The following is a 23,841-nucleotide window of genomic DNA, read 5'->3' on the forward strand; positions in this document are numbered from 1 at the left end:
TTGAAAAGTCCGTCATGGAAAATGGCGGCGGGAAATGATAGCAGAGAGAATAGCTTATCTACCCTTAATTGTTCCTTGCTGAGCCCTTGAAAGGAAAATGACTTCCACTGCGCCCTTTTATGATTAGAGCCTTCCTTCATACCTTCCTCATTCTGAAGTGCTATTGATTTCAGTTGTATCTTTTTTTCCCTCTCTCTTCTATTCACTGTGGAGCATTTGCAGAAGGATTGAACATCTACGTATCTCCCTCTTGAATTCTCTTGTCGCTGGACAATGCATTGACTTGAGTCTCACAGGACATTGTTAAAGCTGGTCACTGAATCAATGTAAGATACAAGGTACAAGGTTGTTTATTAGTCATTAAACAGCATAACTAAACTTGTAGTTCCTTCGTGCTACACACAGAAACATATAAGTAAGTGTAGGCCTATATTAAAATATGGGAAGATATAAAATAAAAAAATAAAATACAACAATAGTGTTATTTATATACATATATAGGCTACATAAACGTAAACACCTCGAACATTCCACAGTGCATTTTTTAAATTTGTATGTGTGGTGAACGTAAACAGCAGCAACCAGACAGTAATATGAAAGTTTTATCCTCAAAATAAACAGTCTGACAAACAGTGTCCATCTTGACTGTGTTTGAGCACTAAGCATCACCGATGTCCACCTCCTCTCATCTTGCCGGAGTCTTACGCTGACAGCTCTGAACATGAACCACCTGCCGAGTACCTTGATCCGGGATGGTGATGCGGTACGTCTCTGCAACGATGTGGGCAGAACAGTCTCTGAATTTCATTATCTGGTCAACACGAGTCCCATTTTATCCAGACCAGCTCCTCAGGAGTAGGATCAAGTCCAAGCTGGGCCAGCATGGCTCCTCTCCTGGCTGTCTTTCCTCACCCCTGAGAGATCACCGGACCAGCCGTGGTGCCTGGTCCTGTTGTTTGGGCCCGGTGGATCGTGTACTGCTGCTCTTTAATCCAAAAAAGAAATTCCTGCCTTCATCTTGCAATGACTGTATTTATGTCAGAGGTAACGCATTTTTTGGCAATAAAGCCGGAAAAAACAGATAAAAAACAAAAGTGTAACGAAGTTTAAAGGAACTACCAGCTGCTGCTTCTACAAGCGCTGCCGGTTGCCATAGCAAGAAAAAGATATCACTCATATCTATAAAGACCTGATTGCTGTGGGAGAAACTAGTTTAAAAATATGGTATACGTGTCAAAACAATTCTGATGATGACCATCACTCTCCCATAAGACACTTCCTTTGAACATATTCTGTTATTTTCCCTTCCCACTGCTTCTGACACAGCCATTTTGGATGCATTATAATGTGCCATTACAACTGACTTCACACTCACAAGTGGATGGAAACAACTCACACGTGAAGGGCATTTGAGCAAACCAAATGCAAAATTACACCTCCGGATAACAAGAACTGTTTATCAGACGCTTAAAACCATAAGTCCTCCGCACCACTGAGTGCTGACAGATGTGTGGGAGCACACCAGGTGGAAAACAGAATGTGCAAAAAGTTGTTTGGAAAGAAAAGCGGCTTTCTAATAACTGCAAAGTCAGTTCACATTGGAATCAAACACTGCATTGGTCTTGTCTCTCAATGTGTAGAGTGCAATAGTTGAATAACAATCACAATCAGATCCCTAGTAAGATCTAATTTACAGTTAGTATAAGAGCAAGACATGGGAGAGAACAAACAATTGGAGATGCGCTGATCTGACACACCAGATCTGTATCTCACCCGATACGGGCCTTATTGAAAGTATCGGGTATCAGCTAATTTAGTCAAGGTGGATGTTAACTTAGTTTTTAGTGCCATGGCAATGCCTGGCCTTAACCTTACATAAAAATGATCCCAATGAGCTCCATGTAGTGAGGTATGCAGATTTTGATGTTGGGAAAAAGACAGCCCTGGTATCAGATCAGTCCTTGGTATAAAGAGGTCAAATTTAACCTTGAAGACAGACTCAAACATTTAATCTCTCCTCACTACATCCTCTTCATTTCAGCCAAAGCAAGAGACTGTGCAGGTTTGAAAGGGACTGTCCTTTTCTTAGTATTTCAAAAAACCTGATTGGATGTGTCACGTGATTGGATCCCATAATGCCTTGGGCAGTCATCTCCGGAGGCTACAGAGTGGGTGTTCCTCCCGGTGACAGGGCTCATCAGTTACCGGGCCACAGAGAGAGAGAGAGACAGGCAGAGACAGAGAGAACAGAGAAATAAATACCTGCTCCACTAAAGCACATGATTGACAAAGAGGAGCTCTTAATTCATCATGATGATGGAGCACCACTCAAGGAAACAGAGCATCCGCAATACCATCTGCGCCTATTGTTTTTCTCAATGATCTTCTGTCTCTCTCAGGAAAATGTTTCATTTTTAAGTCATAGCCCGATTGTTTATGAATTTTCGCCAGAAAAAGGGGTTTGTCCTCTACTAACTTTTTCTTTTTTTCCCTCTCTGTTTTCAAGAGCCCGCTTTGAGTGTTTCTGAGCTTCCTGATTAGCAGGATGCTACCACTGCAGTGCCACCATGACTTATTGGCCTGTACTTTTAGTCAGCAGTGGGACTGTTGCTTCATCAACAGAGGGCAACATGCTGCCAGAGACAAAGCGAGAGAGACAGACAGCGAGAGAGGCAGTGGGATACAGTGATGATAATGATGTGTGTCTTCACAGGGGGGCTGACATCTCTGACAACATGTCAACAAGGCCGATCCAGATACCACCAGAGAAGGACAATCGTTGCTTGTGAGAGCCTGTCAGGTATGGTATTCATGATGATAAAAGTAAAGACAAACATATCATCATCATATCATTTAAACAGAAGGAATGCAATATTAAGCGGGAACTAACTTTGTTTTTGCAGGATTTACTTAAATTTGGGTTGAATGAATACTGTGTCAGGGACGGAAAACCTGTAAAACTGAAATAATAATTCAAAACTCCCCAAAACGCCACCCTGAGCTTGATATCTGTGAGTGTAATGTCGTGAAATTTGGTACACTGCTACTAATTTGATTTTGTATCTAGTGTAGTGTATCTAGATACCAAACACTATACCTACTAAACATCAGCATGTTAGCACTGTCATTGTGAGCATCCTAGCTGATGTTAGCATTTAGCTCAAAGCACTGCACAGCCTCACAGAGCCTTTAGCATGGCTGTAGACTGTAAGTCTTAGTTAGATTAAGAACACATTAGAAAAATATTAGCTAATTAAAATGTTGCATATTATTTATTTATTTTCTTATTTTTTCTGTGTTTAATAACACCAGTAATTGGTAATGGCAAGATCTGATTTTAATCGAGGTTAAACTGACCTTAATCCAGCAGCTTCTATTATTACAAAGCATGCTGAAGGCAGGCTTTTGATAGCTGATAGTATTTAATTAAATGTAACCTCAGAATTTATTCCCCTGCAGTCTTTGACCCACAGTCTGCTCCTCTGGCTCCGCTGAAGAGAAGATTTATGTTTAAAAGCTTTAGTCTGCTGCACCTGGCCCTTGGGCTGAATCCCTGGCAGGTTTTAGTGTTGGAGCACAGCTGTGAGGGGCTTTTCTTGGCCTGCGAAGACAAGGCCAGGCAGAATAGCCAGATTTCCCCTAGTTCATCCTTCAGCAGCTCGCCAACCAGCAGCAGGATGAGAAATGCTTGACAATAATTGCTGAATCCAGGCGAACCTGGGAGTAAAAGGCGAGCAGTAACGGCTTAACCTGCATGCAGTTCACACGGCATCAGAACAATCTAATCAATCCCAGACTGCAATTAACAGGCTTTCTTTGTTTGGTGAACAAAGAAAGGGTTTCTAGGTGTATGTCTAGAGAGTAGAGGTATACAGAGACGTCATTACCTGTATCTGTTCGACCAACACAATTGTTTGTCTCTGTATTCGGATACAAGACAGGAGGTGGGCGTAGTTTTAATAGGAAGTCATGTTAAATCAGGCAAATGTTGTATTTTCCATTAAATATTCATTGGAAATGCAATTCTTTTGCATTCAAAGCATTAAAATGATTTCAAACATACTCTATTATCTATCTTTCTCTTTCTTTATTATATTATTATTATTATTATTATTATTATTTACTATATTTAAATGTTTTAACTAAATTGAACTACATAGAAAAACGGCCTTCAGTTGAAGATAATAATGGACAAATAATAGATAATAACACAAATGACCAACAATAACTAGCTATGGACACCACAGCAGGTACAACAAGCGATATTAGGCTACAGAAATGAAATACCGGCCACTTTAGGAGCAGAATAAAACATCACCAAAGCAGACAACTCATAGATGTATAAAGAAAATAAACTCCACAGCTGCTGTAGCCGCAAGCACACATATCTAAGCAAAGAGAGCTGCACAGTTTTTACACCACCGCCACTAGCACACAATGCTATGTTGCTAGGCAACGCAGTGGTTATACTCACCTGTCTGAACCTCATTCTTGTGCACTACAAGGTCACTCAAATCTGCTCAGCCTCTTTGCTTGACCATTCTCAGTTCATATTATAACCAGTCCTCTCAGCCCGTCTGTCCTAATATAACCTTAGCCCTTGTGTCCCTTAATAACCAGTCCACCTCTCTGTCTCCTCTGCACTCCTCAAAGTTTTTAAAATATATTGCGCTGAAGGATCCTCCACAGTCACAGTGACAGAAATGGTCAGAAACAGCAGCAAAGCTTCACACACTCGGCCAGTGAAGCTGTCTGGAGCTCTGCCCTCCTGCAGCCGCAGACACACCAGCTGCTTCAGGTGAAAAGACAGACAAACAGACCCACTAGCAGCTTTGTCTCTGCTGCAGCTGCGGATGTAACACTTTTCTTCAGTTTCATTCTTACACAGTTTATCACATTCCTGAGCTTACTTTTCCTGAATAATAACTATAATAAATATTCATTTCCATCGCATTATTTGTTCTTTCTAAAATAACGTAGTTGCATATGGGTACATCCCTACTAGAAAGGTACAAATAACCCCATGTTAGATACTTTCTAGAATTGTCTTGAAGCTCAACAGCTTGATAACATGATGCTGTATCATCATCTTACACAGACGTAATTTGTTTCGCTGGCGGACTCATAACTTCATGACATTTAGAAGTTCCCTCAACAACAACATTGAAACCACAGTCTATTGCACTCTTTTTTTCTCTTTCTATTGCCCCCCCCCCCAAAAGCCACAAGACAACACATCAATGATGAAGTGAGTCAAAGTGAGGCTGCAGAATAGCCTTGCATCCTGCACATGGCTCCATCTGTGAGGTACATAATCTCATGCGCCTCTCCTCTTTTAGCAAGAAACACCCTGATTTTGCCTTCTGTTCACTCACCGGGGGTAATCTGACAGGGAGGGTTCTTCCTTCACAAAGACTGTAGTCTTCAGCATCAGCCTGCGTTGCTTTGCTATGTTCTGGAACGTGTGTTTGTGTGCAGTCCTGACTGAGCTGTGAAAGCCTAATTTGTTTTAATTGAACGTGATTAGGTGCTTTATTGTAGATGTGACACGGGTTTACTAATAGGGAGAAAGGCTTCCGTGGGGCCGGATTGAGAGGCTTGGTGTTTAGACTGATCTCTCTCTGCCTCTGCCTCTGCGTTGCTGCCATATGCCTGTCTGATATCAGCACATGGTAGGCAACACACTCTTATCTGTGAGCCTGTTTATTTGTATACCTGTTTATCTGTCTTCTATTTCTCTGTGTGCCTCCTCCTCTCTCTCAATCCCCTGCTCCCTCCGTCCATCTGTTGTCAAAAGCATCCCGAGTATTTATCTGCCTGTCTCTCTGCCTTCTTCTCTAGCTCAAAGAGGGAGGGAGCAGGGCAGCGTACTTTTGCAGCACCATTGTACGCTCAAAAACACAAGCAGAAGAGGCATCTGATACCTTTCCCCCACTTCCCTTCAGCTCATGAAAGATGTAAGAGGAAAAGGGAGAGGAATATTCTTTCAGGAGCCTTGGAGTGGCCCCGAGGGATCCCTGCACTAAGAGGGACAGATTAGCCAGTGACTGAATCCGACACTCTACTGCAGGACCTGTCTATTCATCCAAAAAAGACGCCTCAGTGACATTCTATTATTAGCTATATAAACTAAACGCGGCGCTTATTGATGGCCCGTGCTGCAGGAATCAACTCACGCAAGACATCCATACTCCCTCGGAGAGTTAAGGGTGTAAGCAAAAAAGAAAAAGGGAGAGAAAAAGTAGGTTACCGAAGAAAGACCGGCTGCCTTGCTCCATTTGTAAGCAGGAGAACACAAGCACTGGAAGGGTGAAAACTGTACAGTGTGTGCATCACTGTGTTTTGTGTGTGTAAATGTTGCTGTACAAAGAACAACAGAAAAGGCAGCATATCTTTGATGCATGCGAGAAGATCTACAGTCTGAGTGCACACGCTATTGCACATGCGTTTGCTCTAATGTATGGGTGCACATTCTCACATGGGTGTTTGCACTGAATGTCCATTTGTGCAACAGTTTAGAGCTGTCTTCCATGTGAATCCTTTTGTTTTCCCACATGCCTTTGTTCCCTACACATATATATCTGCGTGCATGAAACACTGAATATTATGTGATAGTCCGCGCAAGGCGATGGTCCTGCAGAGTGCCAGTGTAACTGTCGGCTCTTCTCCACCGCTCTGTGTCTTGGCAACAGGGAGTGCGAGGGAACCAGTGCGATCAGACAAAGACACCTCCTTCTGCCTGACGAATGCTGCAGAGCGGAGAGGCAGGCAGGCAAGCAGGCGAGAGATGGCTTCTGTGCAACAGCATGGGGGTAAGAAGTGGGTCATAAGGAAATCCCCATATGGACGACCCCCACCCCACACCCTATCCCGCTGGGCACTGCTTGCACTGCCAGCAGCCCTCCAAAACAAACCCAGAGCCCGGAGCGAGAAGCATAGAGGGGACAAATGCTTGGCTACATGTAATATCAGTTGCTGTTTATAGGGAACAATCTCTGCCTTGACACAGATTGTACATTCTAACAAGTCACATGACTGTTGTTGTTTTGGGATGTTTCAGTAATCTACCAGTAATGGTGTGAGCAAAAACTACAGTTCACAGTCAGGTGGGAAAAACAGCTTGTGGATCAGAGGGGTCAAAGGAGAATGCCAAGAATCCTGCAAAACAAACAAATCACATCACCAACTCAAAAGTGAAGAAGGTTATCTCTGTGTGCGCTAATTAATGCAATTAGGCTGTTCAATCAAGACGAAAACCGTGCTGGGTGCCAGGTTTGGCAAAGACCAACAACGTGTGTCTCCAGCATGCCATAAAGTTACTTGGACAATCAAAATCCAAAGCACAGAGTTTGTCATGCTGATGGACAAAGGATTCTGACTCAGAATCTGGATCCTGGTTAAGAATTTGGCTCAAGTATCATATGTTTAGTTATTTTGGCGCTGGCAGTGTGGTGATGTGGGGAATGTTTCCTTGGCACACATAAGAGCCCCTGATGCCCACAGAAGAAGGTCTGAACAGGAAGGCTTATCTGAATAGTGTTGTTAAGCAAGTTTATTCCTTCTTTGTTACAGCTTATTCACACTTGGATGGACCCCTCCAGCATGACAACACACCATGGAGTAAAACGTGTATAGTCACCAAATGGCTCCTGTAAAGATTTCCTGCTGTAGCTTCACTGACCTGCACAGTTGCCAGATATCAACCCTTTCCAGCATCTTTGGGATGATGTGGAAATGTCCATTTCTATGCGGTATAATACTACACACTACTAGTTAAATGCACTAAATAAACTGTCTCAATGTCGTTCCAAGACTTCAATGAGCTTTTGCAGAATGATTAAAGTTTTCCCTCAGAAATCTATTCTTCTCAGGGTGAGAGCTCATTGTGCCGCAACATGATCTCAGTCTGGAGATCTATACCTGAAACTGGTTCTCACAAGTATACAATCACCACACAGACACAGAAACACGAACTTGGCATGCATCCTTACTGTACATGCATATTGTGCGTAGCCTTTCTTTGACATTACCTTTCACTTTGTCTCTCACTTCTAATTTCTCCTTTGCGCACATACACACACCAAACACATGCTCACACACACTTCTGCACCCACGGTCTCATACTCATGTCTTCCCAAATGAACTTAATTTAAACCGGTTAATTATGAGATTCATCGCTGTTAGCACCTGTTAGGTAATTAATGCCAATCACTGCCTTCTGGGGAGGAAAAATTATCCTCCATAAAAACACGGTTTAGCTAGCATCACTCTCTTGTTTCCTCTTTCCTTTCTCTCCCCTCTGCGTGCCCTGTGCCTGCTGTTAGCAAATCATCCCAGAAAATAAACAAGCACTGCTATAAACAAATGTTGCAGCCATGGCCATGCTCATGGATAAAGCAGTGGTGGAATTCCATCTACCGCAGATGGGCAGACAGCGTAGGAGTGTGGACGTTGTGATGGTGAGGCCTGAGATGTCAGTTAGCAAATGCAATCAGAAAACAATAAATAATTTAGGACTGAGCCAATGCTGGGGTGGTAATGTCGGTTCAGGTCAGATTGGTGGTTGGCAAAGCAAGCTTGTACTGCAGATTCATATTCAAACCAATAGCCTACCATAAAACTTTAAGACATGTGTTGCAAATTTAGCCAGAAGTCAACCACTCCGTGGATTAGGGGCTAATGAAGCACACTTTATCTGGATATTGATACATGTCTGGCAGGTTGCAGATGTGCGCATGTATTTCTGAGAATAAATATTCCAAATATTGGCATGTACAAGAGCTGAAAACTGTGCAGCTCTGGTCAAATGGTAGGCTATTAAAGGTGTTGCAATTTAGCATCAATAAACCATTAATGCAAACAAAGGTTTGGCAGCCTCTGCTGGGCAGTACTCTGTACTTAACTTTTGTTGCTACTCCTATGGATTTTACTGTATTCATTTATGGCAGGGGGAGACTGCATTAGAACACATAAGCTTGTATTTCATTGAATTGTAGAAGGAGTGAACGTCCAACCGGAAATTCAATTAATTCGCTAAAGAGAAAAGTTAAGATTTTAAAAAACAGCAGAGTTAATTGAAAACGTGATTGTAATTTTGAAAAAAAAAATAATAATACTAACAGTGCCAATGACATGACATGGGTGTGCAAAGCTGTTCCCCAACTGCCTTAGTGTTGCTATGACTGTCAAGCCTTCCATTCCATTTCCATTCCAGCACAGCACACATGACCTTAACAACAAAAACGGTGGAAGATTTAGCAATAAAAATTCTTAGTAATTGTTGAAACAGTGGGTCCTTGATTTCAGACAGAGGCAGACAAAAGCGACTTCTCATTTCTGGTCTGCAACTCTCTATTTTGCAGACTGAAATTAAATCTAACAGGTCAGCTCCATAAGGTTTTTGAAAACTCTGCTCCCGGCTGATTGTTTAATGTTTCCAGCTGAATCGTTTTGAAAAGAGAATCCTGTAAAAGGGTTTTAATGTGTAATTGGTGGCTACATACAGCACATGATATCATGCTAAAAGCCTGAAGCTAAAGCTAATGGGCTCCAGGCAAAAAGTCCTCCCAAGTTGATGATCCATGCATCAAACATGGAAGTAAAAAATAAGTGTAGTTCATGTATTTCAGTGTAAAGCTGGATAGTCCACGTATTATAAGTGGATGGACTATATATGGAAAAATGTAAGATGAGACTTAATAACCCTGTTTGGCTGCTTAGTGTACTTGTTTATATTATCACACATTATCTAAAAACTGTTAACATTACAAGAGAAAAGACTTTTAAGATGAGGACTTATTGATATGTTTGGCAAACACTATCTCAGCTTATGCTGGGTTTGTTAAAATATAGTTACCCCTATTCAATAAAGACATGCCACAATGGTCCTCAGATGCAACGGAACCAGGGACGCTGTGGTAATGCTTACTTTTGCTTACAGCTGAACTTTTTTACCAAGAAAGAGAAGAGAGACAAGTGGCTTGTTCACATTCATAGAACAACCTGGAACGATGTGAAATGCATTACAATTTAGCAAGGTACCTGGAGATACATATTGTGGGTCAGGGGAGGCAGTCATACATAAATTTAATCTGTTGCGCAGGCAGTGCTGCGTGGAATGTGTTATATATCATTTATGTCTTTTAACGGTTGATCTTAGGGCGACGCAGAGCCTGTTGGAACAATGTACACAATCAGAGAGGAGGAGATGATGAGAAAGAGAGAAAGAAGTATGGAATGGACGAAGAGGAAGTGGGGATGTATTGAGGGTGCAGATTAAAATCAATACAAACATATGGCTGGACTAAATGGCTCAGGTACAGCTAGATGAAATTCAATATGATGCTGAAATAACATCAGGAGCAGACGGGGATGGGCAGAGGCCAGAGCTGAAGACTAAAAGACTTGGATTTGAGTTGAACTTCAGTTAAAAAAGACTTGTCTGCCCAAAGACTTAACTTGAATCAAGTTTTGACCTTTCAAAATCCCGGAGCAATACAATATTAATAAAACGGTGCATGCAGGTTTTGCATTGCCACCAACCTTTAATATTTCAATATTAGGCACATGCACTGAGAAGATTCAGGTCTCTATTATGTTACACTGTGTTATTTTAATGGTCAGCATTTAGAGATCTTAAATACTTGGATATTTAGGTGTAATTTGTGATGAATTCAGCCTTAACTTGGAAATGTTCTAATGCTTATGATAACATTATACTCACCAAAGTTCTTGCAGTGACCAAGAAACACAACAACATCGTCACAAAGTCTGTTGGGCAATAAACTCCAGTGGCACCAGCTGAGCTACATTATCTAAACCACTTTATTTGAAGGTAAAACGCAAAGTGAGATACGTCGGAGTTTAACCATGAAGTTCTTGTGTGTAGTAATCCCATTCTAACCGGAGACAGTATATGCTACTACACTATAAAGTCAATCTTTATTACTGTTTTGTGCAGATTGTACAGTATACAAGAAAATCAATATACTTCCACTTTCAAATTGCAAATTAAGAATGTCACTGCAGATTAAATTTCACAAAAAGACAGCAACAATGTATTTTTCCAAAAATGTAATGTTAGTTTTCTGAGGTGTTCCTGAGGCTATTTCATCACAATCCATGTTATTGTTTTTCAGCTGTGAGCAGCTGCACCACTTCCTTTGTGAATTGTGTTAACTGACTTTATTGTGTCACTTTTTCAGTGGGAACAAAGCACATACTCAAATTCTGCTTAAAAGGTCACGTAGTATGGATCTGGGACACCTTTGTTTTCTCAACCTGGGTGTTTGTTTTAATGCTGTCTGATCGTCTGCCTGCTCATGATTCTCAGCCCACTGGCCTTTGTTACAGTAATGTTACCACATTCCCAGATCTAAGCATTTAGCTTGGTTCGTATAACATTATTATCATCAAGAAAGGAAACTATGCAAACCAAGGTCATTGTAAACCACAATTACCCTAAAAACTAAAAAATTGAACATGTGAGAGAAAATAAATGCAAAACCATGTTTGTACTAATTACCCATGTGTACACACATTCATGTATTCACATTCATACAATAATATATATATATATATATATAATATACACACTCCTAACCTCATTGTGTCTGCCACCTCCCATTCTCCATCTAAATACCTAATGCCTTCTCATTGTCTAACAGCAAAAGCAAGAAATCAATGCGTTGCATTTTCTACCTGTAAACTATGCACAACTAGTGCAAATGCCACTTTCACATCAATACTTTTGTTCACACTTGACATGTAATAGACTCGCCGATGCAACAGCAAATGGGGACTTTGTACGGAGAGGAGCTTTTGACCAATTCAGCACTAAATGGATGTCAAAGCACAGAAGCCACATTGCCACAACAGTGAAATGTTGCCATTGTGTGCTCGAAGGCAAAACGCAACAGGGAGTTTTGTCTGAATCCTATTCGCTCTGTGTCCTCCCCCTTTCATTTCAGGAGAGGCCTGAAAGATCGATGGTCTCAGTATAGATTTCCTTCCACCATCTTTCGGCAAACACTCCTCTTTTCACAATCTCTCTTTTTGTCATCTCCTGTCCTCCACTTGCACTCTTCCCGTCTCATTTCAACGCGTTCTCTCTCTCTCTCTCAATTTCTCACTGTCTCTATCTTACAGACTTGGCATGTACCACTACTCTCCTTCAGACCACATATATCAGAATAGGAGGGGGAAAAGGCACTTTCAGATCCCCTCGGCTTCCATTTCCCAAGATTCCTGTGTGGGACTGATTCAATCGCTGCCTGACAGTGACATCCAAAGGTACCTGTCCCACTGGATGCCTGTCTCTTATGCTTCTCTACAATTCGTATTCCTCTACTCACTACAGCATTCAATGCAATTGCCATTTCTCTATAATGAAACGGTACCTTTCTTGTGTGATTGCACATATGATGATCAAGTCCAAAGACGTCTAGGCACTCAAGAGAAGTAAGTAGTGCACAGAGGAGCTCTACACACAATTACAGAGCTAAATAAAAGTTGAATACTATTACATATTGTTGGGCAGCCACCTAAATTAACGTTCTGTCTGATTTTCCAATAACGTTAGGCCCGTTGGGATCATGAAGCTCATTAAGTTGCTTTCTGCACAGACACAGTGCCATCCTGCTGCCTGTGATCTGATGAGAAGATACTAAAATGGTGCATTTGCATATATGCATGAGACTAAACATGGTGGCCAATGAAAGGGCAGGAAAACAATCCAAATTTCCATATTGAGTCAGCAGCAGAGTGGGCTTCTGGCAAGAAAGGATTTCACTTTTGTGGCTTTGCTAACGTATATGCATTTTAGTTATTTATTCAGGAAGGATTGATGGCATGCATTGCATTTTTAAACAACCATGTGATTTTTACAGTGACATAAAGACTTTGTACCTTCCTGAACCTGCTGAATATGTTATGGATTTATTATCTTGCTCAAGTTTACCTCAACAGGAATTATTTATAACATTTTTCACATTCACTTTTCTCTCCCAAACTTTTAATGAAGTGAATTATCAAATGATGTTGGGTAACACATGCACTGATTCTACGCTAATTTACTTCTTCAGGTCCATGTTTTCGTGCAAGCAGTTGCAAGCGACAAATGCAAACTGTGTTAGCAGCAAATGGAATCTTTGTATTTATATTTAGGCATACTGAGCATAAGGAGTAGGAGGAGAATATAAGTATAAGTTGACATTTCTTGAAATATCAGTATTTGTATTGAGTTTGTAGTTAGATGAGAACATTGATACCACTCTCATGTCTGTACGCTAAATATGAAGCTACAGCCAGTAGCTGGTTAGTATAAAGACTGGAAACAGGGGGAAACCTAAAGCTTGCTAATTATTTGTTTAACCCTTTAAAAAACACGACCTAAGCTGAACCACTGCTGGCTATGGTTTTTTATTAAACATAAGTGGATTGGACAAAGTGGATTTACTCATTTAACTCTCTGCAAGAAAGCAAAAAAGCATGTTTCTTCCTTTAATGCTACTGTTGGAAACAGGGTCAGCATCGCAATCCATTTTAACGGCTGTTACTACATGTTGACCACATCTGTGTATGTATTCAATCAATGTGTTCTTCTTGACTCTCTTCTTTGACACTAAGGTGATTCTGACTGTGTGAAGCATTCACTAACAGTGTCAGGTTATACGTGGGCAAAATAAAAAAAGACAACGTGTGACCTTTCCTGAAGAAAAATCTCCTGGAACAATACAATCAGTCTGATCTCCTGGTGTAAATCCTCCAAGGAAGGAGATTTGTTGTTCACTTGTAGACTCTACTCATATTCATTCAAGCACACAGCGCAAAATATAAACAGTATGCAATGTAACACTTTCAATGTCAGTTCATTCTAAGCCTGTTGCATACATATACCATAAATGGCTACAGACAGAAAGACACTTCAGCTTCTCTATGGGGAAAATGGTGCAATTGTCATCTAGAAACTGCAACAAAAACAACACAGGGAGTAGAAAGAAGAACAAATTCTGTAACCAACTACTGCCATAAGAAATGCCAAGAGAAAAGCCAACAGTGGCCAGAAGCCGAGGGGAGCTGAGAGCAGGGCGATTGCTGCAATCAGAAGGCTGGAAAACAAAACTCCTTCTCTGTTTTTGTGAGTCGTTCCAGGCTGGTAATTTGCAGGCAGGCAGGCAGGCACAAGATCTGTCGGAGCGAGAGCCCAGCATCGTGACGCATTTTGCCCAGCCACATGTCCCCTATCCATGGGCCAGTGCCCAGCAGGATGGGGGGTGGTGGGGGCGAGGGCTGTAAGCCTGTCCGCGAGTTTTTGTGTTTCAGTGTTTGTGTGTGTCCATATGTATGTACGAGGATGGGAGGGTGAGCAGCGGGAAGGCTGCCAATGTGTCCCTACCTCCTCGGGGGAAGGGTGGCGAGCGAGGCAGGCCATACTGAAGCCCGCAGGCAAATGAGAGAGAAAGAGAGGGAGCTTGCTCTCCCAAGAACACCACCTTGAGTTTGGTGATGAGTGTGTATGTGAACGGAGGTGTGGCAGGGAAGGTTCATGTGCTCCCAGCATGAGCTTTCCCTTGCTGGTGACTTAACATTGCTTGTGGCATCAGTCAGCAAGCCAAGCAAATCTGCTGCCTGCCCCCGGGCCGTGTGAAACACAGGCGTGGAACTGAATACATGTGTGTATATGGAAGTTATACATGTGTGGGTGCCTTTTGGTGACCATATGCATGTGCAAGCATAAGGAAAACAAAAAAGAGCCTTCGGCACCTTAGGGACATGGGAAGTTATCTGTCGCTTTGGCCAGTTCACCCAAAACAGACTGTTCTCTTTCAAAGCCAAGACTTTGGAAATGCACACACACGGAGAAGTGACTGACCAGCACAAGCCTCAGCTCCCATAATACTATAAGTTTAATAAGGTGTACTGTACTCCAGATGTATCAAGGGCCTGTCAGATGTACTCAAGTACTCCTTCATCAACACAAACAGTCATATTCCATGTGTCTTCATGCGGAGAGTTTTTAAACTGGATGCCATTTAGCACTATTTTCTATTGATATAAAAGTGAATATTGTTACAGTATTCGATCATAAAAGTGAACCGTCTGTGTTTAGGTTGGTTTAGTCAAGGTTGCCTCCATGCCACTGACATAAGCTAGACATTTAAACCCTTTATCCATTACTTTTAGCTCACAATTTCAGCTGTTGATCCATCACGTTTAATTATTTCAGGAGTGTGTCCATGTTCCCAAGGTTCTATGCTCCCAGACACACATGCTGGGAACATAGGGATGACTCCACTATTTCAGCTGTTAATGCATCACTTTAAGCTAACTGCTAGACTTATGTGCTTGCTTGCTAACTACACTTTTTTCACCCACTCTTATTTGCAACCTGTGATGTTCAGGTGCAGAGCGCTCAATATATGGATAATATATTTATTTATTTGAATCAAATCATCATTTTTTTCAAATATGTTGAGCTACTACTGTACAATCTTTCCAAGTACCCCCTGGCAACTGCAGAAGTACCCCTGGTTGGGAATCACTGACATACTCCATGAGAGGAGAGCTTCCACTGAATACTGTTGGAACACAGCTGGTACACTGCTGGGAAGTGGCAGGAATATATATTATTCCCAGTCATACAGAAGATTATAAGACTATTTCCCTTTTAGAAATAGTATAAAAGGACAACTGCAGATTACAGAGGATTTCACACAGCGTAACAGAGCCACATGTTAGTGGGCCTAAACAGGCGTATAATGCCACTATGACATTCAAAAGAACATCATCACCCTTCTGCAGTGACAAATATAAGGATGCATGCATTGAGCAAAGTGCCTCTTGTAACTTTAACACAGCCAGAATTATGAAGAAAACCCTTGACGTGAGTTATCTTCGTTAATAAATACATTTTTGTGCGAATGCATATGACAGAAAATAATCCTAATATTTGTAAAAGGGCTTGACTCAGTAATTTGAAAAGTCGATTTAGTAGAGTCAGTGTAGCAGTTAATTAGAAACCAGTGGTGATAACCACCTGTTCAAACATACAGATGGGAAGTCTGTCTCCTTATCCCATGACTGCCTGTGAGTGCTATATCTTTACAGATAGTCAAATGTAAATGAGACTGAAATAAATGAAGATGGATGGACGTTATGTTGCCCATCGCGCTCAGGATTCTACTGAAGGGCACCACAAGTTACGTGCCTGACATTTGCACGCACGAGCATGCAAAAGCGTATATATGATGAGCGCATAAGTGAACATAGACTTGGCATCCACACCCTGCAAACACACACACACACACAGTCAGAGACGTAATTACCTGTCAAATGCAAGATGTGAGTTCCTGGGAGTAGAAGAACTGTTTAATATTCGTGAGGAGCGGGGGCAGCTGATTAGAAGTTAAGATATTCACCGTCCTTATTACTTCTTATAGTACCAACCCTACAATGACAAGATGGGAAATTACACACAGGCTGATGCAGAACACTAAGGACAGAAAAGGATGTGCTGAATGCATTAGACCACTCTGTCTGCTCTGATTTTTTTTTAATGTCCTCAGAATGCTTGTTCCAATGTACATTACCTTTCACAAAGAAGCTAATGCTCAGTAACATGAATGTGACGCAGCTAGGGGTCGCCTGCTACTTAAGGGGAAAACCATACTTTCTTTTTGAGTTTTTCCATTTCACTCTCCTCGTTTTCTGCAATCTTTTCGCTTCTCTTCTCCTTCCAGTCCTCAGTCCCAGTCTCCCTCTATCCGCAGGCTGTGTTGACACCTCCCCTGGCCGGTCTCCCTCTGCGACTCAACTGAGTGGATGTCTGCCGTTGGTCGATGCTTGCAGGCTGTGCGGCCCCAGAGCCCTCATAAACAGGAGTCTAATGGCGTCCCTGGGCGGCTAAGGGGTCTCACATTAAGATAATTAGGCAGTGAGCGGGTGCAGGAATGAGGCCCTGGAGAGGAGAAGACACCTCTGCACTTTCTGAGAATCTGAGCCTGTGACTTTCTGTGGTTTCGCCTTGTTGCTCACTGTAGCCTGATTTACACTTTTTAGCTTATTTTAATGGTAAGAACGATGCAAGGGCTCGTGTGGCACTACATAACTGCACCAAAAGCAATGGGATTTGTTAGGAGCGACGGGTTTTTCAAACAATCTAAATCACTTTTAATGCAAAGTGTTATGAGGAGGCAGATGTTGATGTCTGACAGCTAGCAGACAATGCGAATTGTGCCAAAGAGTGCAGACTTTTATCTGCAGCTAAAGTTACAATACGAGGAATGAAATCTGATTAGTTTAGTCTCTTAGTTTTGCATATTTTTCTCCATTAGCCATTTGACAGGACATCATCAACAGCTAATAAGAGTTTTGCTCATATGTTATGTGTGTTTGGACTTAAAGCAAAGCATATTTTGGGCCATGTTTGTCTTGATTGACAGGTGTCTCAATTGATAACTCTCAGTAGGGGTGGTTGTGGCTTGCTTGCTTCAGTCTCCACCTTGTTGGCCAAATATTAATCTTCTTGGTACAATCAGCTGTCAGAATGGCGGCAAGTACTGGAGGCAAATTCAGATAACCCTAACCCTACCAGCCCCTCTAAAGCCTAATAATTAACATATTATGTCTTGTTTATTTAATTCATACAAAATAAGAAATGTAAACAAGACCAGCTGTGGCTTTATGAGCATTATATCCAGCTAAGGAATAGTCTGGCGCATAAACCCAGTAAAACCACAACTTGTTGTTTTAACGCTTCAGTTTTTGTACGGAGTAAACAAACAACATACAAGGTGTTCATTAGTGAGCTTAATAGGTGCCTGTAATCTGATTTTTTTTTACTTTGACAGAGCCAGTCTAGCTGTTTCCCCCTGCGTGCAGTCCTTATGCTAAGCTGGGCTAACCTTCTGCAGGCTGTAGCTTCATTAGATTACAGATACGGTAAGGTATCCATCTTCTCATCTAACTCTTGGCAAGAAAGTGAATGTATGTATGAAAATGGCCAATAAATGTATTACTACTGTGCTCATGTGACTTTTGTGTGTGTGATTCCTTTGTAAATAAGCAAGTGAACAAAAGTAAATCATAAAAAAATGGGACAAAAAAAACATTTTCCTCAATGGTTTGGATGAATCAAAACTAGCTGTAGACATAGCAGAAGCTTTCCTGACGCTCTAACGAGCTACAAGTCTGAAAAACAAACTCTGTTTGAACATGAGGCTAGAAGCCGAGCTTCAAACGGAGCTGGAGCTGGAGCTGGAGTGACGTCTCACAGATAACTACCTCCAGCACTGTCATTTTCTCTTTCACAGAGCCTCTTTGCTTGTTTCTACGGCCTGTGCTGTGGTGTGTAAGTTCACTAGCTGGAGCTCCTCTTTCCGCTCTGACACTCTGCAATCAGATGTGACACACTGAAGGCTCAGATGACAGCTGGGAAGACAAGGTCACATAGTCACCTACTTTAAACGAAGGATATGCACAGCTCCGTTTGACAGGCCTGCACTGTGCGCAAACACACACTTACGCACTGCATACACACTGCCCACGCATACACCTTCAGTCACGCACACAAACACACACACATATACACATACACAGTCACAAGGCGGAGCAGGAGGCTTTTGCAGACAGGGTCTTTTCGCGTGCCTGTGCAATCTCAGAAGCAATTACCTATTAAAATTTCATCCTTCCCATCTCAGAATGTTTAGGAAAAGATTATAACTGCTGGGGAGGTAATTAAGCCCGCAAATGGTGAATTGAGTTGTGAATACAGAGCGCTGTGTATGTGTGTGTGTGCGTGCAGCTGTGTGTGTTTTGTCTTAATAAAACTAATAGTGCTGCCCACCTAAAGCTCTTTAATGTGATATCAAAAATGACAATTGCATGACTAAGTACAATATCTGACTGGAGGTTCGGTGTACTAATTCACAGGGATAGCTATTATTTTCCAATTAAATTTCACAACTAACTTCTTTATGATATTATAAAGTGTAGCAACAATGAGATTAGCTGCTGCTGCTTGTCAGTTACACTTAGGAAACTCTCTACACTTATAGTTTCTAGTGCCAACATCTGTGATGAAAGTCACTTTAATTTTAGTGGCAATGGCTTGAGATGTTTTCAGACTCTTTCATGACAATCCAAACATGAGCATATAGCTTTAGTGCTGCTTTAATATTGAACGACAAATACAAAGCCCCATCCTTTGGAGCTTCAAAAATAAAAAGGTTGATGCTGTCAGTCTGGGTGCTGCCGCTAAGATTGCTTGACTCCTCACAATACACTGTCCTCTCTCCTTCCAGCTTTTCTCACTTTCCCCTCTTTCTCTATTCCTCCCTCCTTTGCCTCTTCAGCTCTTTGATGCTGAATGTGAAGAGACGCAGGGTTTTCAGCCTTTTAAGGATTCAAACAATGTCTCCGGGTTTTGAGATGACATGAAAGTCCGCCGGTTGGGCCCACCTGGGGGTTGGTGGGCTGTTTCTGGTTCACAAAGCAACCAAAGTGTCCATTTTGTGGGGCCCACAACATAACAAACACAAACCTCCAGCTTTTGTATTACTAATTGATGCTGTGCGTTTCTCACTTGTGTGGTACGTGCGATAATGATTACAAATTATCAAGGCACAGCAAAGCACATATTGGGAATATGATTTTCTTGTCCTTGTTTATGAATGCATTTAGCAAAGTGCTTGCAAGGGAACTATATAAATGATAAAGCAGCAGTGACCATCAGTGATTCCTTTACAGACAAATTACATTACGTGACTGACAGTCGCAAAAGGCCTAAAGGAATTTTCTCCTCCCATATAAGCAGTCAAGACCTGCCAGATCAGATTCATTGATGCCAGCAATAGGGCAATCTGGCCATAAGCTATAATCAATATGTGGTTTGCACAAAAACTATATATTTTCCAGCACGTCATCCTGCATTACATCAGACCAAACTTGTGTTTACATTTCAATTGCCTCTCTCGTCACTTTTCTTCTCTCCCTTCCTCGTCTGTCTTTTGTATCCACAGCGGCACTCTCAATGAAAAATCTTTCAGCCCTTTTCAGTCAATTTATCTTCCTTTAATCACACAAAACAAAAAAAAACATGTCCATATCCAGCAAATCCATATCGAATTCCTCTCCGCTCCACCACCACCACCCAACCCCCACCAACGCCCAACCCCCGTGCCCAGTGATGAATCGTCGCCCTCGGCCAGCGGCGGGACCCGTGAGCCAATCGGGTGGCTGTCAGGGAGGATCCCGCCAGATCACAGAGGTTAATAACATTTCACATGACCACACAGAACCCTGAGGATTAGGGGTTCAGGGGAGCAGGGTCCACATTGCAAATAATAAACGCTATTTCACAGCAGTGTGCTCCTGGCCACTCAGGTGATAGGCCACCCCTTCCTCTCATCTCTCCCACAGCGAGGAAAGAAAAAAGATTTGAGCAGACCCCAACCCATTCTGAAAGCGATATTTATCTCTTTTCGAGGTAGCATCTATTTGAGACTGAGCCCCCACCCAACACCAAACAAAAAAAAATGTCGATGAGTGCAACCTTTCAGTCCCCCTTTCCACGAGATGTACTCTCATCATGATGTTGATGGTGTCTGTGGGCGTAGTGCTTCATGCTGAGTAGGGTTATGTCACCTTGTCGTTAGCCAGGGGAGCTGTTGTAGGATTACATATTTATCTCATTCTCGCCAACAGAAGCAGCTACTCAGCCCCCCGCCCCACCACCACCTCCTTACATGTACACTTCCTGTCTTCCTGACGTTTATAGCACTCACCAGCACCCATGACTTGACGGCTCACTGTTGATGGTTTAGACTCAACTGTGAACAGTGTGTGAAGTTTCCAAACATAAACTGTAACCTGCGAGGGAGGGGATGGGGATGGAGATTTTGTGCATGTTATTGGCACTCTAACAAAATTAAGAAACAATGTTCTTTTCTTTTAACCAAAGCAAAAAGTAAGCCGCAATTAGGAACAAAATCCTTGCTGCCACTTTATTTGCATTGAAAAACTGCAAAATAATCTTAACCAACTGGCAATTTGTTGAAAAAGTTATCTTTAAAACACAACGCCAGATGTAATAACTTGGTGAAATTGATTTGTTTCATTCATACATGGCTGGATAGTAACACAAGAAATGAGGGAAAGACAGTCCTCTAACCAGACGAGTGTGAGTACAGTCACTGTGTGTCTCATACATATTGTTTATGCTGATCTGCTCTTAGATCTGCCTTTTGCTTTGGCACAAGAATTATAGATTGATGATGCAACTTTGAGGGAATCTGAATGCTGTTTCCATGTGTTTATGTCTTGTATATATTGTATGCTCTGGTCTGTACCGCACAGATGTGTGTGTATGTGTGTGTGTGTGTGTGTGTGTGTGTGTGTGTGCATTCATCTGTTTGATCTTCGGTGTTAAAACACAAAGAAGCTCGGTACTGTAGCAGCCCACGGGACTCAAACAGAAATAGATGGCATTCATACGCTCTGTATTCTACCACCACCACCGCCACACTTCAAACTCCCAGCCCCACCCCCCCATCCTCCTCCCCACACACAAACACACTACCACCACCACCATTTCCTCACCGACTCACACACACACACTCCCACTTCCCCTTTTCTCTCTCTCATTTTATCATGTGGGCATGAACCAAAATAAAACAGTGAATAACGGTTGGATTTGAAAAGCTGCAGAAAAGGCAGGCAGATAATTCTCTTTCTAGCGTGTTATGAAATGGATGGATATCTGGCCGGTGCAAGATAAAACAAAACCCAATGCTCTCATTTGAAACAAAATAGGAACAAGCCTGCGGGGATGTGTGTATGGTCTCCCTGTGCTTATACTACTATCAACCAGCCATGAGTTTGAGTCCACCTGTGATGAGTCACTTGATACCAAACTCTCACACACTTACATCCCTCCAAGTGACTTCATAAGGGCCTCTGACACCAACCTGGATACGCTGAAGTCGCTTTAAGTAAGCAGCTTTTTCACTGACACACGCCCCACCCACACGTCCACATGCTGCTTTAAGTTATACACACAATTCACAACAGCCAGCAATGAGCTGTCCAAAACTTCCAGAACATATATATATATATATAAAAAACAACTCACGGAGGTTTGTGGACCTGGAAACAAAGTGCTGCGAATGCATCCCTAGAGACTCCTCCCCCCGATACTGCTCACCTGGACACCCGCCCTGCAGCACGCTGGCCACGGCCCTGTCAGACAGAGAGGGGAGGAGAGAGACAGAGAGGCGTGATGGATGAGGGGTGCAAACATGAGGAACTGTGCATAACATGGTTAATTGAATTATTCAGTTGGGCTGCATTGCTGTACAACATATTTTCATGAAACAGATGTGCAGCGAACTGGAAGAAAATAGGATTCCCTGATGAATGAAAAACATTTGGTTTAATTTGCCCTATTTTTGCTGCAATCATTGCACATACACTCTTAGCCTAGATTACACTGTGAAGGTGTATAAAAGCATTTTCACTGATTTCCACTAAGATAGATACACAATGGAGCGCAATGCCGCCTTGCCCTAGTGAAAGAAACCACCCCCACCTAATGAGAGAAGGGTATAGCCCAGGGTGTGTTATGTTATACTACAATTGATGGATAGACTGGAGTGGAGAGAGCATGCAGTGTAATAAGAGTCTCAAAACAGAAGATGACATAAGTTGCTGTTGTTGCCCAGAAACCAAGGCCTGTGTATAGAATATATAATGCATTTCAAGCGAGTTGTTGTTTAATAATGTTGTGTTGATCTGTTTCAATTATATTCCCATAATATACTTTTGAGATGCACAGAGGCAGATGAGGGAAAGAACGACACGTTGCGCGCTCCAGACCAGATGCGTGCGTAGGCTACTACTGCAAGTCTTTTTGTAAACAAGCGCACTGAGAGAAGCAGCCAGGCGGAGAGGAGGAGAGAAAGCGGGAGACTTACCTGGACATGTTCTCTCTCTGAGGCCGGTGCGCCTTTTCCAGCCCCAATTTGGTGAAAATCCCCACAAGAGCCATAATGGCCACTACTCCACATATGATGTAAACAATTAAGTTCGTCTTGTCTTTGGTGGGGTCGTGCTTGTTGATTTTTTTGTAGGGAGTCTGTCCAGTCTTCATCCACACCGGGGTGTCATAATTTTTACAGGTGCTCTGGTCCAGCCGCGAGTGCTTATAGGAGCAGCAGAAGCGGAAGCCACAGGTGCCGCAGCAGTACAGATAATTGCCCGTTTTGCAGACGAACGGCGGGTCCCACTGGCCCATCACGTCGTAGTAACCCCGACATTGGTCCTCCGTGTGTGGGGTCTCCTCGGACACGCTCTCCTCCTCCCTGGAGCCGTTGGAGGTGGTTATCATTACGAATCCTCCGAGCAGTCCTGGCTCCCCGTCAGCCTTGCACACGAGAGCCATAAGTTTGAGCAACAAGAAGCCGAGGAGAAAGTATTTCCCTCTCATCGTGCTTTCTCCTCCGTTCAACTTCACGCAGAAACGAAAAGACTCGGAGAGAGGAAAAAAGGCGCACGGTCATGACATGCTGAAAAGTCCAGAAACATACATCCAAATAGCAACGCACCGTCATCCGCGCTGATGAACATCTTTATTAACATCACCATCCAAACAAAAAAAGACCGCGCAGAATAAAATAGATCTCCGTTGAATGAACTTGACTTAATCTAGCCAACTGCTCTCCAACGCGCGCTCTGTGCTGCGCATCTATGCGTTTTTTTTTTCATAAAGGCATTTGCAGGCTCGGACTTCGTGTTTTTCAGGAGTGCATCACTTTACATATCCATCGGTGCGCCCTTACGCACAGG

General features: G+C 42.5%; 2 protein-coding genes across 3 annotated transcripts in view; one reads left to right on the forward strand and one right to left on the reverse strand.

Moving 5' to 3' along the window:
- shisa9a (shisa family member 9a) overlaps positions 1 to 23,482 on the reverse strand; it is an 84,113-nt gene extending 60,631 nt beyond the window's left edge. Inside the window, exons 1-2 of the mRNA XM_046069746.1 lie at positions 22,971 to 23,482; positions 22,130 to 22,236 (exon numbers count right to left, since the gene is read on the reverse strand). Coding sequence (XP_045925702.1) covers positions 22,130 to 22,236; positions 22,971 to 23,482 — 619 coding nt within the window. The remainder of the gene's footprint in view (positions 1 to 22,129; positions 22,237 to 22,970) is intronic.
- Positions 590 to 7,717, forward strand: LOC123983499. Of its 2 annotated transcripts, XM_046069762.1 has the most exons (4): positions 590 to 1,044; positions 2,714 to 2,800; positions 6,693 to 6,812; positions 7,573 to 7,717. In XM_046069762.1, exons 1-4 carry the CDS (start codon positions 753 to 755, stop codon positions 7,653 to 7,655), a joined length of 582 nt encoding a protein of 193 aa, XP_045925718.1. In that variant the 5' UTR covers positions 590 to 752; the 3' UTR covers positions 7,656 to 7,717. The 2 variants fall into 2 exon arrangements, with proteins under 2 accessions (XP_045925718.1, XP_045925716.1); XM_046069760.1 differs by lacking the exons at positions 6,693 to 6,812; positions 7,573 to 7,717 and adding an exon at positions 3,460 to 3,912.
- Positions 23,483 to 23,841: the final 359 nt, after the last annotated feature.

Source organism: Micropterus dolomieu, linkage group LG14 (genome assembly GCF_021292245.1).
Source record: "Micropterus dolomieu isolate WLL.071019.BEF.003 ecotype Adirondacks linkage group LG14, ASM2129224v1, whole genome shotgun sequence".
Lineage (NCBI taxonomy): Eukaryota > Metazoa > Chordata > Actinopteri > Centrarchiformes > Centrarchidae > Micropterus > Micropterus dolomieu.

What these genes read in the sequence shown, in the direction of transcription:
- LOC123983499 (XM_046069760.1), top strand. Translation starts at nt 753, where the DNA reads ATGGTGATGCGGTACGTCTCTGCAACGATGTGGGCAGAACAGTCTCTG. An exon ending in TGACTGTATTTATGTCAGAG is followed by an intron (nt 1,045 to 2,713) that starts GTAACGCATTTT and finishes GTGTCTTCACAG; the next exon opens with GGGGGCTGACATCTCTGACA. An exon ending in TGCTTGTGAGAGCCTGTCAG is followed by an intron (nt 2,801 to 3,459) that starts GTATGGTATTCA and finishes ATTCCCCTGCAG; the next exon opens with TCTTTGACCCACAGTCTGCT.